The following is a 15,415-nucleotide window of genomic DNA, read 5'->3' as shown; positions in this document are numbered from 1 at the left end:
CGCGGTGTTGGGTTTTTGTTAATGTAAGAATTGTTAAGTTTAATATTATGCAAAGTCAAGTTTACGTGTCGCTTGACCTTTAAAGCTCTTCAAAGTGTCCCGGATGCTGAAAATTTCCAGGACACTGAATGAAATTAATGGAAAATAGTATTCCAATAGCATAGACATGAACAACAACAAAAAACCAAAATGACATTTTACTTTTCTCGCTCTCTCTCAATCACCATTTATTGTGTTCTTCCCTTCTAAAAAACTTCAATAGAGCATAAAGCTTATTAGAAAAACATTTTTTGCACAGAAGTGGTTCTCTTTATTAAAAGAAGAATATGAAAGTATAATTGGTCATGATAGTAAAGAACCAGCGAATGATTAACATCATCCAGATTTGCCAGTTAAATGGTTTAATGTGATGTTTTCTCTCATTATGCTGTACTTCCCATTTGATGCGAACGTCATCATAGTGTTTTAATGACATTTCTAAGTAGAAATTTGGCATGTTCTATTCCCTCAAACCTACACATCTCTCCTCCATCAGTTTACACAGTTTCCAGTTTCCATTTTGTATGGTTTGACAATCTATCCTTCACTGACATTTTCATGTTTGCTAATAGTAGTTGTACCAGAGGTCATTGTCTTAAACTCTAGAAGTTACAAAGTAGGTTTAATATTCGGCATAACTTTTTTTTCTTACAGGGTTGTGAATGGGTGGAACGGTTTGCCTGAGAAAGTTGTACTTGCAAGTAGTGTCAATGGGTTTAAAAATGCTTTGGACAAGCACTTTAATCATTGTAATCATGTCTGAGTGTTTTTTTCTTTTTATCTCCTATAGGATCCTTGATAGGGACTTGAGTGTCCTTCCTGATCCTTTTTTCTACTAACCTAAACTAACCAAATATGTTGTTCAATTAAGGCAGGAACGGGCAACATATGGCCCGCGGACCACATGGGGCCCGCCAGTTATTTTTTGTGGCCCGAGAGATGTCTCAAGAAAAAGAAGAAAAATCAATCTACTTTACATCATCACAAAGTCAGGTAGGCCTATTATCCCCATTAATTATCAACTGTACTGTATTGACATTGTGTTTTTGTTAATACAAATTAAGTACACACACTTACTGCTTGAAAGTTCGGAATCAAAGGTTTGAAATCAACAGCAGGTCGTTGGTTAGGTGCGGCCCAGCTAATTTTTCACCCCTTATATCTGGCCCATTCATTCAAAAAGGTTGCCCACCCCTGAATTAAGGAGTGACGACTAGCAAGGTATATATTTGTAATATGTCTTGGTAATCTCTGACAATGATATGCAGCTCAATGCATAGTAAAGCCTTTAATATTACTGCAGTAGCGACCGAATATAAAACAGTTTAACACACTTTATATGTAAAATGGTGCACTTACACAACAGCACAAAGTACACTTTAACATTTCAATTTCAAGGTACTGTACATGTCAAAACAACAATTGTAACCTATGCATGCACGCTTATATTCATGAAAGAGCAGATGCTTATTGAGTTCAAGAACATCCAAAATTCTGCTCTAACTGGTTTGTAAATATTATACAAAAGAACCATGAAAAGTGGTAAATTTGACATATCAAAGGATCATATCATCGGTCGCCTTCCCATTTGACTTTGTTAAATGTCATATATTTAAGTTTGGAATAGTCATGTTGTAGCTCTATTCATTCCTGAATCGGAAATTAGCTTCCATCGAACATCGATATTTCATCAGGACTGATCAGGAATTAACATCTTACAACGCCTTCGTCTGTTCTTTCCCTTGTCCGTCAAAGACATGAATATTCATACCACTGTCATCTGACACTGCCAATGCATAAAGAGGCATTGGTACCACCAAACCCAAAAGAGTTTGTGAGCCCTATCCGTCTTTCATCTCCCAGCCAAACCTGAGATTTATTAGGCACGTAATTCAGATCAAATTCATCATCTGTCTCTTCTAGATTAATTGTCGGAGGCAGCTGACCCTGGAAGAGAGGAAAATGGGAGATGAAAATAAAAAATACTTTAGGAAGGAGTAGAATAGTTTAAATAACTTCACAGTAGTACTTCAGATTATGTATGTATGTAGTTTAGATCCTCCTGCAAGCAGGAACTCGCGATGAAGCCATCATCGGCTTATCAAAGCCGCATTAAAGCTGCTTACATTCATCTTTAATGTCCATGATTATGAATTGTCAATTGTCAACAACTCTGTAACTGGAGGACACACATTAATCTTGGAGTGGCTCGAACTTGGGACCTTATGATTGAAAGGCACCAGGGTTTACCACTGAGCTAACACGCCACGTTATCAGTGGTTCCAACCACTAATCCATGCTCAATGTAAAGTGTATATTTAAATTATATTTCAACATAGAAGATAATTAAGCTAATTATCACTTACATGTAGACATGCTAGTACAGTGAATATAGCTTCTAATGCTCCAGCAGCACCTAACAGATGACCGGTCGCTCCTTTGGTGGAAGACACAGCCAGGTTGTTGGCATGAGAACCAAAGACAGACTTGATTGCCCGATTCTCAATTTCATCGCCTGAAAGATGAAGTGATAATGAACTTGTTCATCGCCCAGTGCCAGGTTAAACAACCTCTGGTGGTCCTACTGCACCATATTCTTACCACATCCCAATTAAAGTTTGAATGCACAACCCAAAAATAGAAGTCTTTCTTGGCAGTGTTTACAGCAGTCTGTGACCTCAGGGGGATGCTTTACTTTTCAAGCCCCTTGAATTTGGGGGGCCTTAAGCACTGATCTGATCTTCCCATTGCATAATCTGGTCCTGATCATACCCATTTGTACCATATTTTTTTTTTTCCTTATATTTTGTAAATATCTTTTGTTGAATTGAGATTCTTATCATTCTTCACTTTTTTTTGGTTCTATTGTCACTAGCCTTATTAACAGAATCACTATTTTCATACTATGTTATTTTATTACTGTGCCGTATGTTATGTTGTTTTTTTCTGTACGATAATATGAGATATAAATCTGAATGTAATTGTTAATGAACATGTTCTGATCACTTTGTTTAGTATTCACAGTTATCATCTTTCTCATCTGGTAATTCACAAAATCAGCAAAAATGAATCTGCAAATGTAAAATGTCCCTTAAAAATGTATGACAACTTATTACGGTACCATCGGGAGCAATAAATATACAATTAATGTTTCAAACTCTATAACCAATCATTGCCCCATTAGGTGCATAAAAAACTTAGTCTCTCATTAGGGTACTAGCAAATTTTCCAGGAAATGAATTGGACTTCTCAAATCTGTTAAATTTACTGGAGTACTTCAAAAATATTAAGAAATCCATTCACCAAGTGCAGCCACTGGTTTAAACAGTTTGGATGGCTGGAGGGGAGAGGGGAGGGAAGAACTACTACTTGCAGCAAGGAAACAGGAATTTTCACCAAATAAAGGGAACAACTGTCTTCCAACTCACCTACCCTATCCCAGTGCTGTGATTCTCTCCAACATGATAACCCCATCCCCCCCCATCCCTCCTTAGTGATGTGATCAGATCTTGATTTCGACAGTTGCAATGTTTTTTTAAACTTCAACATTTCTAACATATTTTACATTTATTAATGACTACTCCCTTTAAATGGAAACATCACAAACTGGAATGTGACTTCTGTTTCATTGGGTGACACACCATTACCTGAATGTTACAATACTTTCACCTTACCTAGAGGTGTTGAAGTCGCATGAGCGTTAACATATCCAACATCCTCGACTCTGACACGTGCATCCCTAAGGGCAGCCATCATGCACCGTTGTGCACCGAATCCATCTTCCCTGGGGGCGGTGATGTGACTGGCATCACCTGTCATTGGATGGGAAAAAGTATAATTTACTTGACTAGCAGAGCTTGGGACAGTAGTAACTAGACTTCACAGAATAATGTATCATAGGTTAACTCATTTGTTTACATTAAATGTAAAGTTGTGAGTGGTAAACCAATGTAGAACATGAAATATGGTCCTTTATTTACTGGTACCATTAGCATTGAATTTCCCAGCATCTGCATATATCAAACTAGACTTTTACAGGGAGAATACTGAAAATGAGTACTTTAGTTCTCAAAAGAAACAAGAAAACACATATAACAATAATTGTGCAATAAATTAATATACATGTGACCATCAAATAAATCTGTAAATATTCCAATAGAATAAAGGAACCAGTAAAATTTGTACAAAAAATGGCAAAAGTTGTAGATGAGTCTTTTGAGAAACTAAAGCTTTGTTGATATTAGACTCCCTTGTGATTTTGATTTTTTTTATGTTTCTAGCAAAATATCCCATTTTCCTTGTTTATTCTGTTTGATTCACAGCACTTTGTTATCATCTATTATTCTAACAAGATTCCTTTTATTGCTACAAATGTTGTTCAACCTCACCTGAAAGACCGTAGCCGAGTATCTCTGCTAGAATGTTTGCCCCTCTACTCTCCGCATGATTCCACTCCTAAGTGAGAGAAAACATGACAAGTGTTAGCTTTAAAGAGTCAGATAAGAAAGGAAATTATCAATTTAAAGTTTACAAATTGATTGTTTATTTGTATCAATGGCTTTCCTATACCTGACATTCCAACACTCAGAGTCTTACTGGACTTTACAATAGTTTGTAAAATCTCCTGGTTTCAGGTACCAACCCCCTGGGTTTTGTCTTTTCAAATCTCTCAAGATTTACAAATTTAGGGGTTGACAGGCTCTGTCAAATAACTTTCAATGGTTAAACTGTCAAACCAAGACACACAAGCTGTGAACAATTCAGCACGTTGCTGTCTGAGCATTACACAGCACCACATCTATGGGTCCTTTATAGAGTATCCCGAAGGATGCAGCCACAATCCAGTGCACACAACTATATACACAAGCTATATACATAAGTCCCTGTTTATACACCTGGTTGCTAAGAGGCAATTGAGCTAAAGTGCCGTGTACAAGTAAACAATACTTTGATCTAATCGATCGTGGAATCCTGCCACTAAGCAACATCCATCCTCCCCTCCCCCACCCCCACTATAAACTGTCCCTACCCTTGATCTTGCAGACACACATACTACTAGTAGCTAAAATAAATCCATATTCCAACAGGCAAATTGTTGACTGACAATTGTAACCATCTAAATATGGGTATTTTTGATTGATCAGATCAACCTCAGCAGTCCAAACCTCTAATATGAGTACTGCTGCTCCTTCAGCCATCACAAAACCATCTCTCTTTGCATCAAAAGGTCTGGAAGATTCTAATGGTCTGTCATTATACTTGGTGCTGAGAGCACGCGCCCTGGGAAATATAAATGATAAGGGATAAAGTTTTGACCGAGGATCACAAATGGTCTACTTCATAGGGCAGCACATTTGTATTGTTTGCTGTCACATGGTTTAATATATTTATCATCCAAATAGCTGTTAAAAATAGTTTACTGTAGGAGATTACTTCTAGAAATTTTAGCATCCTAAAATATATGCACAACAAATTTATTCATAAATTCCATTGAATCTGTTTCCTTATTTCAGCATTTACTTCTGAGAACATAAAGACAGTTATTGTCTAGCTGAAACATTTGCTAAGGCATGCCACACAGACAAAGCTGTGATAAATAATAAATTATTATTTGATCCTTAACCATGACATGAATACATTGTTATTATCATGTAACACTTTCACTTAGTCATTTTTTTTCTGACAAAATAATAACAATATTTATGAATAGTTAAGGATAAAATTTGTTGGTAAAACAGATCACTTGTGAAGATATAACTATTTAACAGGTTTCAGCAAAGAAAAAGATGTTTAAGAGGTGTTTTGCCATCTTCACATTTCTATCCGTTAGATTTTATTTTCTTCCTTTTGACAGATACAGAAGAAGAAAAGTCTGATACTAGTCTTGAGGAAAAAAAACAATCACTTGCATTTCTTAATACCTTGAAAAGCCTGCCATCGCTACCGGACATATGCAGGCCTCCGCTCCTCCTGCTACCATGACCTTAGCATCACCATTACGGATAAACCTCATGGCATCACCAACTGCGTGACAGCCTGTGGTGCATGCCGTCGACACACAGTGGTTAGGTCCCTATGAGTAAAGGAATAAAAAACAGTTAGAGAAAACTTCCAGATACTACCAGTGGTGTTAGCAGATGGGTCTCACCTGGTGGGGGTGCATGGAAGGAGCAGCTACGTTATGTAGAGGGGCAAGAGTTCTCATATAGGTCATGACAGATGTGTACATAACAGATCTATGTGATATATAGTTTACATAGTAATCTGGTGGGGAAGGGGCCCTGTTGAGGAGGGAGAGGAGTAGTACCATCGTGGAGAGGTAAGGGCAATGGGTACAACCTCTACCTGTCGATTTTGTATTATAGCAAAAATTGGCAACAAGTAATACGTGTCTTATTTTTTCTAAACGAAAACAGAAGATTTAATGAAGGGAGACATTCGATACATCTCAATCATGGATTCTTTATAGATCTGAATAGGAAAGAGGCCAAATAACCACATGGCAGAGCACAGCAGAAGGGATTATTTGATTGTCCCCTTCTGATTCCTTCCTTTCTCTGTGTACATCACTCTTACCTGGAAGCCATACCTGATGCCAATGTGTCCAGCTGTGAGATTAGGTAAGATCCTTGGCACAAAGAAAGGACTGACTTTGCGGTACCCCTGTAGACAAATGGAAAACAAAAGGTTATATTAAAGGATGTCACTGGTTCTTTAAACTACTGTCACTGGTAATGATACAGTGACTTAATGGGGACACTAATTGGTTTCATGGAGAGAGAGAGAGGAGAATAAACAGAGTCTTTACTTTGTGCTGAAGTTATTGTCACAGGTAATGATGATACAGTAATCTATTAAGAAATTAGTATTGCCTATAGCAGAGGTTGTCAGGGATGGGATAAGGGGGGGGGGCAAGGGAATATCTCAATTTCTCTCAGACTATGCTTCAAAAATGACTGCACTCCTATAAGTTTATACAAACCAAAATGTCTCCCACAAGAAAAACCTGCAAATCCTACTTCCCTTACAAATGCTGATCCATTCAAGTTCTATCACATTGTAACGTGTGATTGAATTAATGTGCACGCCAACTGTGCATGTGTGCGGGTGTTAAGATTGTTTATGCTTGTGTCGGTGGTGCGTGTTGCTTGAGATGCAAGATTTGTTTGAACGGTGCGTGTTGTGCATGCTTTCTTTAAATAGGGTTTTGAATGGATTGGGAGGCAGTTATTACTTTTAGTTTAAAGAGAGTTCAAAGAGACAAGAAGTGTTCTGTTATTTTGGTATTACTTGCAGTTTGTATAGACAAGACGTGTGCTTTTATCTTAGTATGACTCCATTGAAGTTTGTCAATAAATACACGACGTAGTGACAAATACAACCCCTCCCCTCCCCCCCCCCTAGTTACTGGAATTTGTTAGTTGCGTATAACTGACCAGTAAGTGTTGTTCACTGAATGTTCTAGATTGATACAAATCAAAATTGTTTCTTTTCATTATGTAAAATGGAACAAAACAGATGACTTACCTTTGTCTCTAGTGTTCTACCAGTGTCAACAATTTCCTGGAGTCCTGGTAAACTGACACCCACGGCCAAACCCTACAAAACAAAATCTTTATTATAACCAATTGGACAAGATATTTGAGGATTCTTTCAGGTTATCCCTTGGATAACCAGTGTTTACTGTACTTCTTAATGGTCCAAACAAATATTGATGCCCAAAAAAAGTAGCAAAAGAACAACCAAGGTATATATGGCAAGAGATTTGTGTGGATTTGGTGAATAGAACACAAACTTTGGGCCATTAAGATTCCCCTTTGAGTGGATCAACGGCCTACTACTATTTTTTGTTTAATTTCAGTTCCTCCAAGGTGACGGGGCGATGCCAATCTACTATTTTGAAGGTACAGTATTTAGTTACAATGCCATCAGCATCTTAAGTAAACAACAAGTCCTTCGCCTGGCGATCTCAAAAGCTGACGTTGATTGTCCAAACAGAAATTTGGTCATTGCAGACAATTAAAGTACTGATCAAAAACTTGCCCTAGAGATGGGCTAATTTAATTGACTTAAGAGAAGTAAGAAAAAGCAACTAAATAGTTTGCAGAACTACTCAGATTGAGTGCTTTTATTTTTTTCCCTCTTTTTTTTTATTTTATAACTTCTATTTTATATTTTGATCTTTTTCTTTCTCATATTCAACATTTGTTCTCTCAAAATCAAAAGCTTACTGTGTCCAGTTCATCTTGATCTGATGTCGGTTTCCATTTGGCTTGACAGAGGGCTTCCTCTGAGGCAACAAGAGCAAACTGAGTCACATCTTCTGCTATCTTCAACTCCTACAGGATAAGTAAAAACAAGAGATTTCCAGAATCTTTATCATACTTCTTATACACAGCTGTCTTTTTTACATTATTAACCAACTCCCACTCCACTCAAGAGTCACCCACTTTACTACTTATTAGTTCTGTAGTAAAACCTCTGTATAGTGCCTTCTCCTGGTCCAAAGACATGCTATTTACTGGCTGTTAGATTCAACATTTGTTGTTATCTGTATGCAATGTTAGCAAGACTAGATACAACTGGACAACTACATAACTCAGTGTAAACAAAGGCTGTTGTATTTCTCCAGGATAGCCTACAAAAACACCCATTGTGGAAGGTCACAACGGCTGTCATGCCCAAATTCCTTGGCTGTAATTTGGCATCTGTGCCCTTTCACTTGAATGCAATTCCAAGAAGATTCATTAAACCATTTTACAAAATTATGATTTGAACCAATAGTATGTGTAATGTGTTCTGCTTCATATTCATAATATCACATAAAGCTACAGGTAATACTGATGCTTCTTTGACTGTTCAGCAACATAATTGTTTTTGGCCTTGGTGCCCTACTACCAAACAATGTTTGACCTTGGTGCCCTATTTGATGACCTTGGGGCCCTCCCAAATTTATAACAAAGAGGCCCAATGGCCTTGCCCTGACCAAGCCTTACTTTCAGCCTTGTAATTAGGCTACACTAATAGCTGATAGTTTTTTTGTGTTTTTTAAATAATCTGCCTGGATTAAAACTATCATCTCATGAATTTAGTAAGAAAGACTCTTTCCAAAGTTCAAGAGAACTGGGTTGCAAATAAATGTTATAGATACAATCAATCATTGTAACTTTATCATTTAAAGCCACATTTTTATAAACAGCTAAGTTTATTTGTAATGATATTGGTTTCCTTGTGGCCTACCACAAATATGCCTGTACACGTATAGGTTGAAGATAAAAATTTTACAAACTAGACGATTTGTTGGTTCCAAAATTGTAAATGGTGATATCAGGAGCTAAACTGGGGGCACCCACTAGTAGCCCCCCAAACATGTGACTTTATATTGTACTTGGATCTCAGTTCAACACAAGGCTAAATTGGATCAATAGCTTTACACACTTTCACTCATACTGTACTTACAGCTTTTGTAAGGTGACTCGGAGCATAAAACTGGCCTTCCCCCTTGCCTCTTGGAACCAATCCAGCTGTTGGTAAGCATCAAATAATATTGATAAAAGCACATTAAATCTCATCAAATAATTAATACATATTAAAAATGTAAATATAACAATTAAGCATATTAATTACACGAAGCAATATTGGGTACAGAAATAATTTACTGCAGATGAATATTATCAAACAGATTAATCATGCTAAATTTGCAAAAGCATTTAAAAAAAATTACACTGAGTAGAAATGTACAGGTAAGTATTGACAAACATGATTTCATACTGATTACAGACATGAATTCTGATTAAACACAATTTGCAAACTATCAAGGATACTAGTACTGTAATAACTCAGTGACCAGTGAAAAGATTTGCCAAAGTTTGTTTGGCAACCCACAAAAGACATGAAGACGAAAGAATTGGTTTAGTGCTTCACCGTCAAACATCTTACCTACTTTACTTGGTATTCCTTCATATTTTTCTCCACTCAGCAATCCAATGCCGCTCTTGCCTTGAAGTAATTTTGACCATACATTGCTGACACCAATCCCCAACGGTGTTACAACTCCTGGAAGATATAAATTATTCACAACAGACTGTGATGGTATGAAAATAATGATTTCAGACAACAACAAAAAATGAACAAGTTCTGATCAGTTTGGTCATCTTCATAACATTCATGTAATGTGATTACTTTGTACTGTATTTGGACACTGTAAGTTATCAGTGTTAACCTACAGTGCAGACTACCCTGCATTTTTATTTTTTTAGCTGTGACCAACTGATCAAGGTCTGGTAAGAGATTTCTGACATTCTCCTGAAGTCCCACCAAAATCATAAAGCTTCTTATACCAGCTACAAACTTGTGCTGAAGGGGGGAGGGGGGTTTGGAGGGGAGGGGGGCTTTGATTTAAATCCTTGTGATCCTTTGTGATGATTTCCGCTTCCAGGGTCTGGTTACAAATACTGTAGAAATACTAGGATAGTATTAAAGATGGTAGGCCTACAGGTATACTGTATATTCGCTTTAGTAATAGCATTAAAGTTATTTTAAACGATAACTGTGATCACGATCTATCATCTAGCTTACTTTGCTCGGTGGCTTAGTGCTTTCAATTCAGCTATGTGATTTCATCAATAAGTTGATCAGATTCCGCGGGAAATAGAAAATTTATACTTGTAAAGGTTGGGAGTCAAACTGCTCAAAGCAAGGAAAAATTTCCCTGACTCTGTGGAATAATCCATGAAAGTGTCTTAGATCACAAAGTTGATGATGCCTTGTTTTGGCTGCATTTGTTCATGCTTTGTATATTGAAATTGTGAATGAAAGTGGTTACAATTTGACTATTTGTGCAACTACTGTACTTATGTATAACACAGTAACGCGAATTTAGGGAACACGCGAAGTTACCGTACACCATGCTGATACTACACAACAATCTAAGTAGGTTAGGCCTAATCGCGAATCTAGTACATGCACAACTCTGGAACCTTCATAATTGAGATAATATGACAATCCACTTACCTAATCCTGTTACTCCAACCCTTACTCTACCATTTTCACTCACTATACCACTCGAGCTACTTTGGCTTCTAAATGGAATATTTAAAGTTCTTTTCGCGCTACAGAAGAGAAATATAGATGCAGGCCCGACTACGGTCTTCTTCATTTTCTTCTCTTCGAGATCGAGTTGAAGTTCGTAAACTCACCTCAAGCAAATTCGGTCCAGTATTCGTCACAGTGAAATAGTAATCGATCTTTGGGTGCCATTTGGGGTGGTGTTTGTTTCATTGTTTAATTACTGAGGGTTAACGTAACACAGTTTGGGCAAATGTTACCATTTTAAAATAACTAGATGTTAACCAAAAGGCCGTGGCTATTCTTACGACGAGTCGTAGCAATTATTTATAAACTATTCTTACGACAAAGGCAAATTCAAGCGCAGTAAAGTAAATAAAGCAACTGCGCATGTAGTAGGGGTAACCCTAACCCTAAACATAACCCTAAACCTCAATCCTAACCCTTACCCTAACCCTAACCGGAAATTATTGTTTCTCCTCGTTGTAAAAATAGTACCCCTGGTCATGAAAATAGCAACTGCGCATGCGTAGTCGGGAATTATTCTTACGACTAGTCGTAACAATAGCCACTTTGTAACCAAAACAGTCTCAATTCTTGCTTTCATTGCAGATCGGATAATGCACGAACGGATATATGGCGCAAGTAATGCACGAAGCCATATAGAGTTACTGTAGTTCATCCAAAAATATCGTTGAGACCCCGTTCCTGCATTATCCGTGTGATAAACGCACGGTAGACTGTTGGTTGATCATGTTCATTCCTACAAAACACAAAATCACTATCAATGTTCATGTTAGTTGTTAAACTTTAATAACAACGTAGAAAGGAAATAACCAACATTTGTCTCGAAACGGTACCCAGTATTTAACTTTTATTATAGTTAGGAGTATCAAAACAAACTGGTGTCAAGAAAATAAAAAGAATGACACTACTACGCAGTAAATTGAAAATAACGTTATACAATTAAGCCTCATACACAATAGATGTACAGACATGATAATAATGATGAGTGGCAACTATACGGTCACAGATCAAAGAAACGACCTCGAAGTGTCATTTACCTCATGCAGCATGTGTTGGATGAAGGTTTCACCACCGCCAAATATGATTTGGATAAATAATGTCATGCATTATTTTCTATTCATAGCCACACAAAATAAACTATGCCACAAAATATTGGTGGGATATTATATACTATATCCCCTACCTAAAATATTGGGGGAGACTTGTCCCCGTCCCTCTCCCCTCCCTCATGATTGCCCCCCATGTGTGAAACCAGTGGCGTAGGAAGGTACTTTTGAGTGGGGGAGCTGAAGACTGATGGCCAGCCTGGGGGAGGGGTCTAAGGGGAGGGGGTGTCCCCCTCCCCTTTGGAATTTTTTGCATTTCCAGGTGGCCTCAGATGCAATTTGGTGCAATATAGCACACTTCAACACCCACTCCATTTTGTAAACTTAATTTTGTATTTTCACCTGGCCTTAGATGCAATTTGGTGCTCCAAATGAGATTTTTTTTTCTCATTTGGAAATGAAAAAGGGGTTTTCTGACTTGCAAACCGGGGGGGCGGAATGATACTTCCGCCCCTCCACATTTTTCACTGGGGGGCTGGCGCCCCCCCAGCCCCCCTGGTTCCTACGCCCTTGTGTGAAACTAACTGTTTCACTGTCGGATATCGGTAGATATATGTTTATGTCTTTGTATTCCTTCTTGAAACTGTATGGCTGGGTCATTTCTGTTGGTGGAATTGAACCACCTGCAAAATAAATTTTGCATCACCTGAACAGATTTCTGAAATTGCCAAAACAGTTAGCAAAAGAGAAATCAAAAGCAATAGAACCATGTAAACTGAAGCCGTTTAAATCATTCCCAAGTGTTAACCATTTTGTGAACACAAGTAACTTCAAATGCCAGTGTCCACACTGTAAGAATTTTCACTTACAGTAACCACATACCACACAACTTTCCCTAACACTGAGAACCTAGGCTAGTGCAATTATACTACACATGCTATGAAAGTGACCCTTACAGAATAGAACACTCTTGAATTCCTGATATACTGTATAGGCCACAACTCTGGTTTTCAGCAGAAAGTTGATATTGGAGTTCCCACTTCCAGCTGTAAAGCTGGGTGCTTATCACTCTTGTGTACACAAATTGCACGGCCAGGCAAGACCACTTTTTAATTATATATGCTGGGATAGCTTCAGAGTTGGCTTCTTTCAGAGTGATTAAATATTATGTTACTGTCATTCCAAAGAAAGATTTATACCTTCTTAGACAGATAAGACTCATAGCCAGGAAATCAGAGACAGTGGATTTGTTGACTCAAATGATTATCATTGGATGCAAGGCTGCATAATTTGTGTCAATTTCTGTAAGGGGCATTTCATGTCATGTCTGTCTAATTTTCTGCAACCCCAGTTTCTTGTGCCCTATTGCATTCCCATTGCAAGTAACAAACACGTTAGCTTGCAGTGCTTTCTTTTTAAAACTTTTTTGTAACAATTAATGATAAACATTATTTAGCCTAGGAAGCTGGCTTATGTAGTATGATCAGGGAGTTGTTATGGAACAACTCCCTGGTATGATTATATTTTGAAGTTGATCAACCGGACAACCACTTACCTACAGTAACATCATAATATGCTATTCAATTAGTATTAGGTAAAAACATCGTAAAATTAGAAAAACATTGAAACTCTTGGCAACAAATAGGTTGCTATATGATGTTGCTCACCGCTCAGGGAGTGACATTTAACAAGAAAATCAAAAGTTTCTCTACCATGTGCTATGACAGTGAACTTGCGAACTTGCTCTTCGGTTTGAGATGAAATTAACATGTAGCATTTCAAGGCGTTTTCATCTCCCGTAGGATCTGACAGTGCTTGCAGGCTGGTTGTTGCTGTGAACGTCATGTCAGTTCATAAGGGGGTAATTAACACTGCAAATACTTTGTGCTCAATCTCTCATTGAATTTTTTACCTAATCAGCCAAAAAACAACATTTATTGTATTTTCTAAGTCTGCTTAAGTTTACTTTCTTCAGGCCACATAGCTAATGATGGTAAAACCAAGATATTTACACAAGAAGCAGTTCCTGCTGAATATGCCATTCTAAAACCATTGCCAAGGAGTTTTGCATATTGTAATGTGGTATGTAGTTATATCCCCATCATATTACTTTAAACATTTGCTTCCATGCCTCTTTGTCTTAAGAGTAACTGCTTACTTCCTGTTCATGAGTTATTCACCCTACACCCACATCATATTCGTAGAAGACCCCTTTGTCTTAATTCCATGAAATACTCATGCTTAAACACAGATGACAACCTGTTGCATCTCATGTGTATTACAAATAAAGTTAGTCATAGTCATCTCCATGTGCCTTAGTAATTATAAGTAAGACCAAGAGTTTATGTCACAGAGAGGTTATTGCCCCCTCACAGGAAGTTGAAATGACTTAAATACTGTTGTTTTTTAATATGTAAAAGACTAAGATTCCAGACTTCAGAGAGTGTACTTCAGATACACTCCAGCAATAAAGCTCATATTCTATACAATTTTATCTATGTCTGGAGTTTCTCTTTATCTGTTGTTCATTATACTTATTTAATAACAGAGCCCAAACTAATTGAGCCGGAGCACACCCCAACGTAACAATATATACATTCACAAAGCGAAAGAACATATTAAAATTGGGGCCAACATAGTACAGACTTAGGTCTTTTAAAGGAATCTCTAGCAAGATGAACAATCAAATATTTACTCTTTACTTCTTTAGCTTCCAAGGGTAAACTTGTTAATTGAGACAAATGTTATCAATCTGCGCAGTAGTAGCATGGTGGGCTCATAATTGACGCACCTAAAAGGCATTGAATAGTCCCCCCAGACCGAGTGCAGCCATCTGAAAAAGTTAACTTTATGTTGCTTGCAAGTGACCTTTTGTTTGTGTCGCTACAAAATGCAGACAAAAATGAAACATGATACCTTGTTATTTATTTTTTAGCCGGACCTAAGATGTCCATCGCTGTATCGTTTATACACTGTGCTGTGGGTATTGACCGCAGCTGTACATACTGACTGTACATTTGTGTCCAATTACCGATGGTAGCAAGCTGTGTGCAGGGTTGGCATTTTCCCGGGAAAAACCTGTTTTTCCCACTAAGCGGTAAAAACCAGGTAAAAACCGGGAAAAACTGGTAAATACCAGTAAAAACCGCCTCAGTCTCGAAAACTAGTATTAATTGTCCGTAAAATGCAGGGTCATCAGTAGGCACAATATTGTTTCATGACAGGCATATTTTATT

The 15,415-nt window shown here is 37.6% G+C and overlaps 1 protein-coding gene across 1 annotated transcript; it reads right to left on the bottom strand.

The window, feature by feature from the left end:
* Positions 1-195: 195 nt before the first annotated feature.
* LOC139976872 (3-oxoacyl-[acyl-carrier-protein] synthase, mitochondrial-like) lies at positions 196-11,231 on the bottom strand. Its single transcript, XM_071985737.1, has 12 exons — positions 11,053-11,231; positions 9,979-10,095; positions 9,499-9,563; positions 8,271-8,378; positions 7,567-7,638; positions 6,616-6,702; positions 5,961-6,112; positions 5,205-5,319; positions 4,428-4,494; positions 3,714-3,851; positions 2,406-2,554; positions 196-1,986 (listed from the first exon to the last, which is right to left on the bottom strand). The coding sequence occupies exons 1-12, from the start codon at positions 11,195-11,197 to the stop codon at positions 1,816-1,818; spliced, it is 1,386 nt and encodes a 461-aa protein (XP_071841838.1). The 5' UTR covers positions 11,198-11,231; the 3' UTR covers positions 196-1,815.
* Between the last annotated feature and the right edge of the window lie 4,184 nt (positions 11,232-15,415).

This window comes from Apostichopus japonicus, chromosome 12 (genome assembly GCF_037975245.1).
Source record: "Apostichopus japonicus isolate 1M-3 chromosome 12, ASM3797524v1, whole genome shotgun sequence".
Taxonomy (NCBI): Eukaryota; Metazoa; Echinodermata; class Holothuroidea; order Aspidochirotida; family Stichopodidae; genus Apostichopus; species Apostichopus japonicus.
The sequence above is the reverse complement of the archived record's forward strand: the minus strand, read 5'-3'. Positions and strand labels throughout refer to the sequence as shown.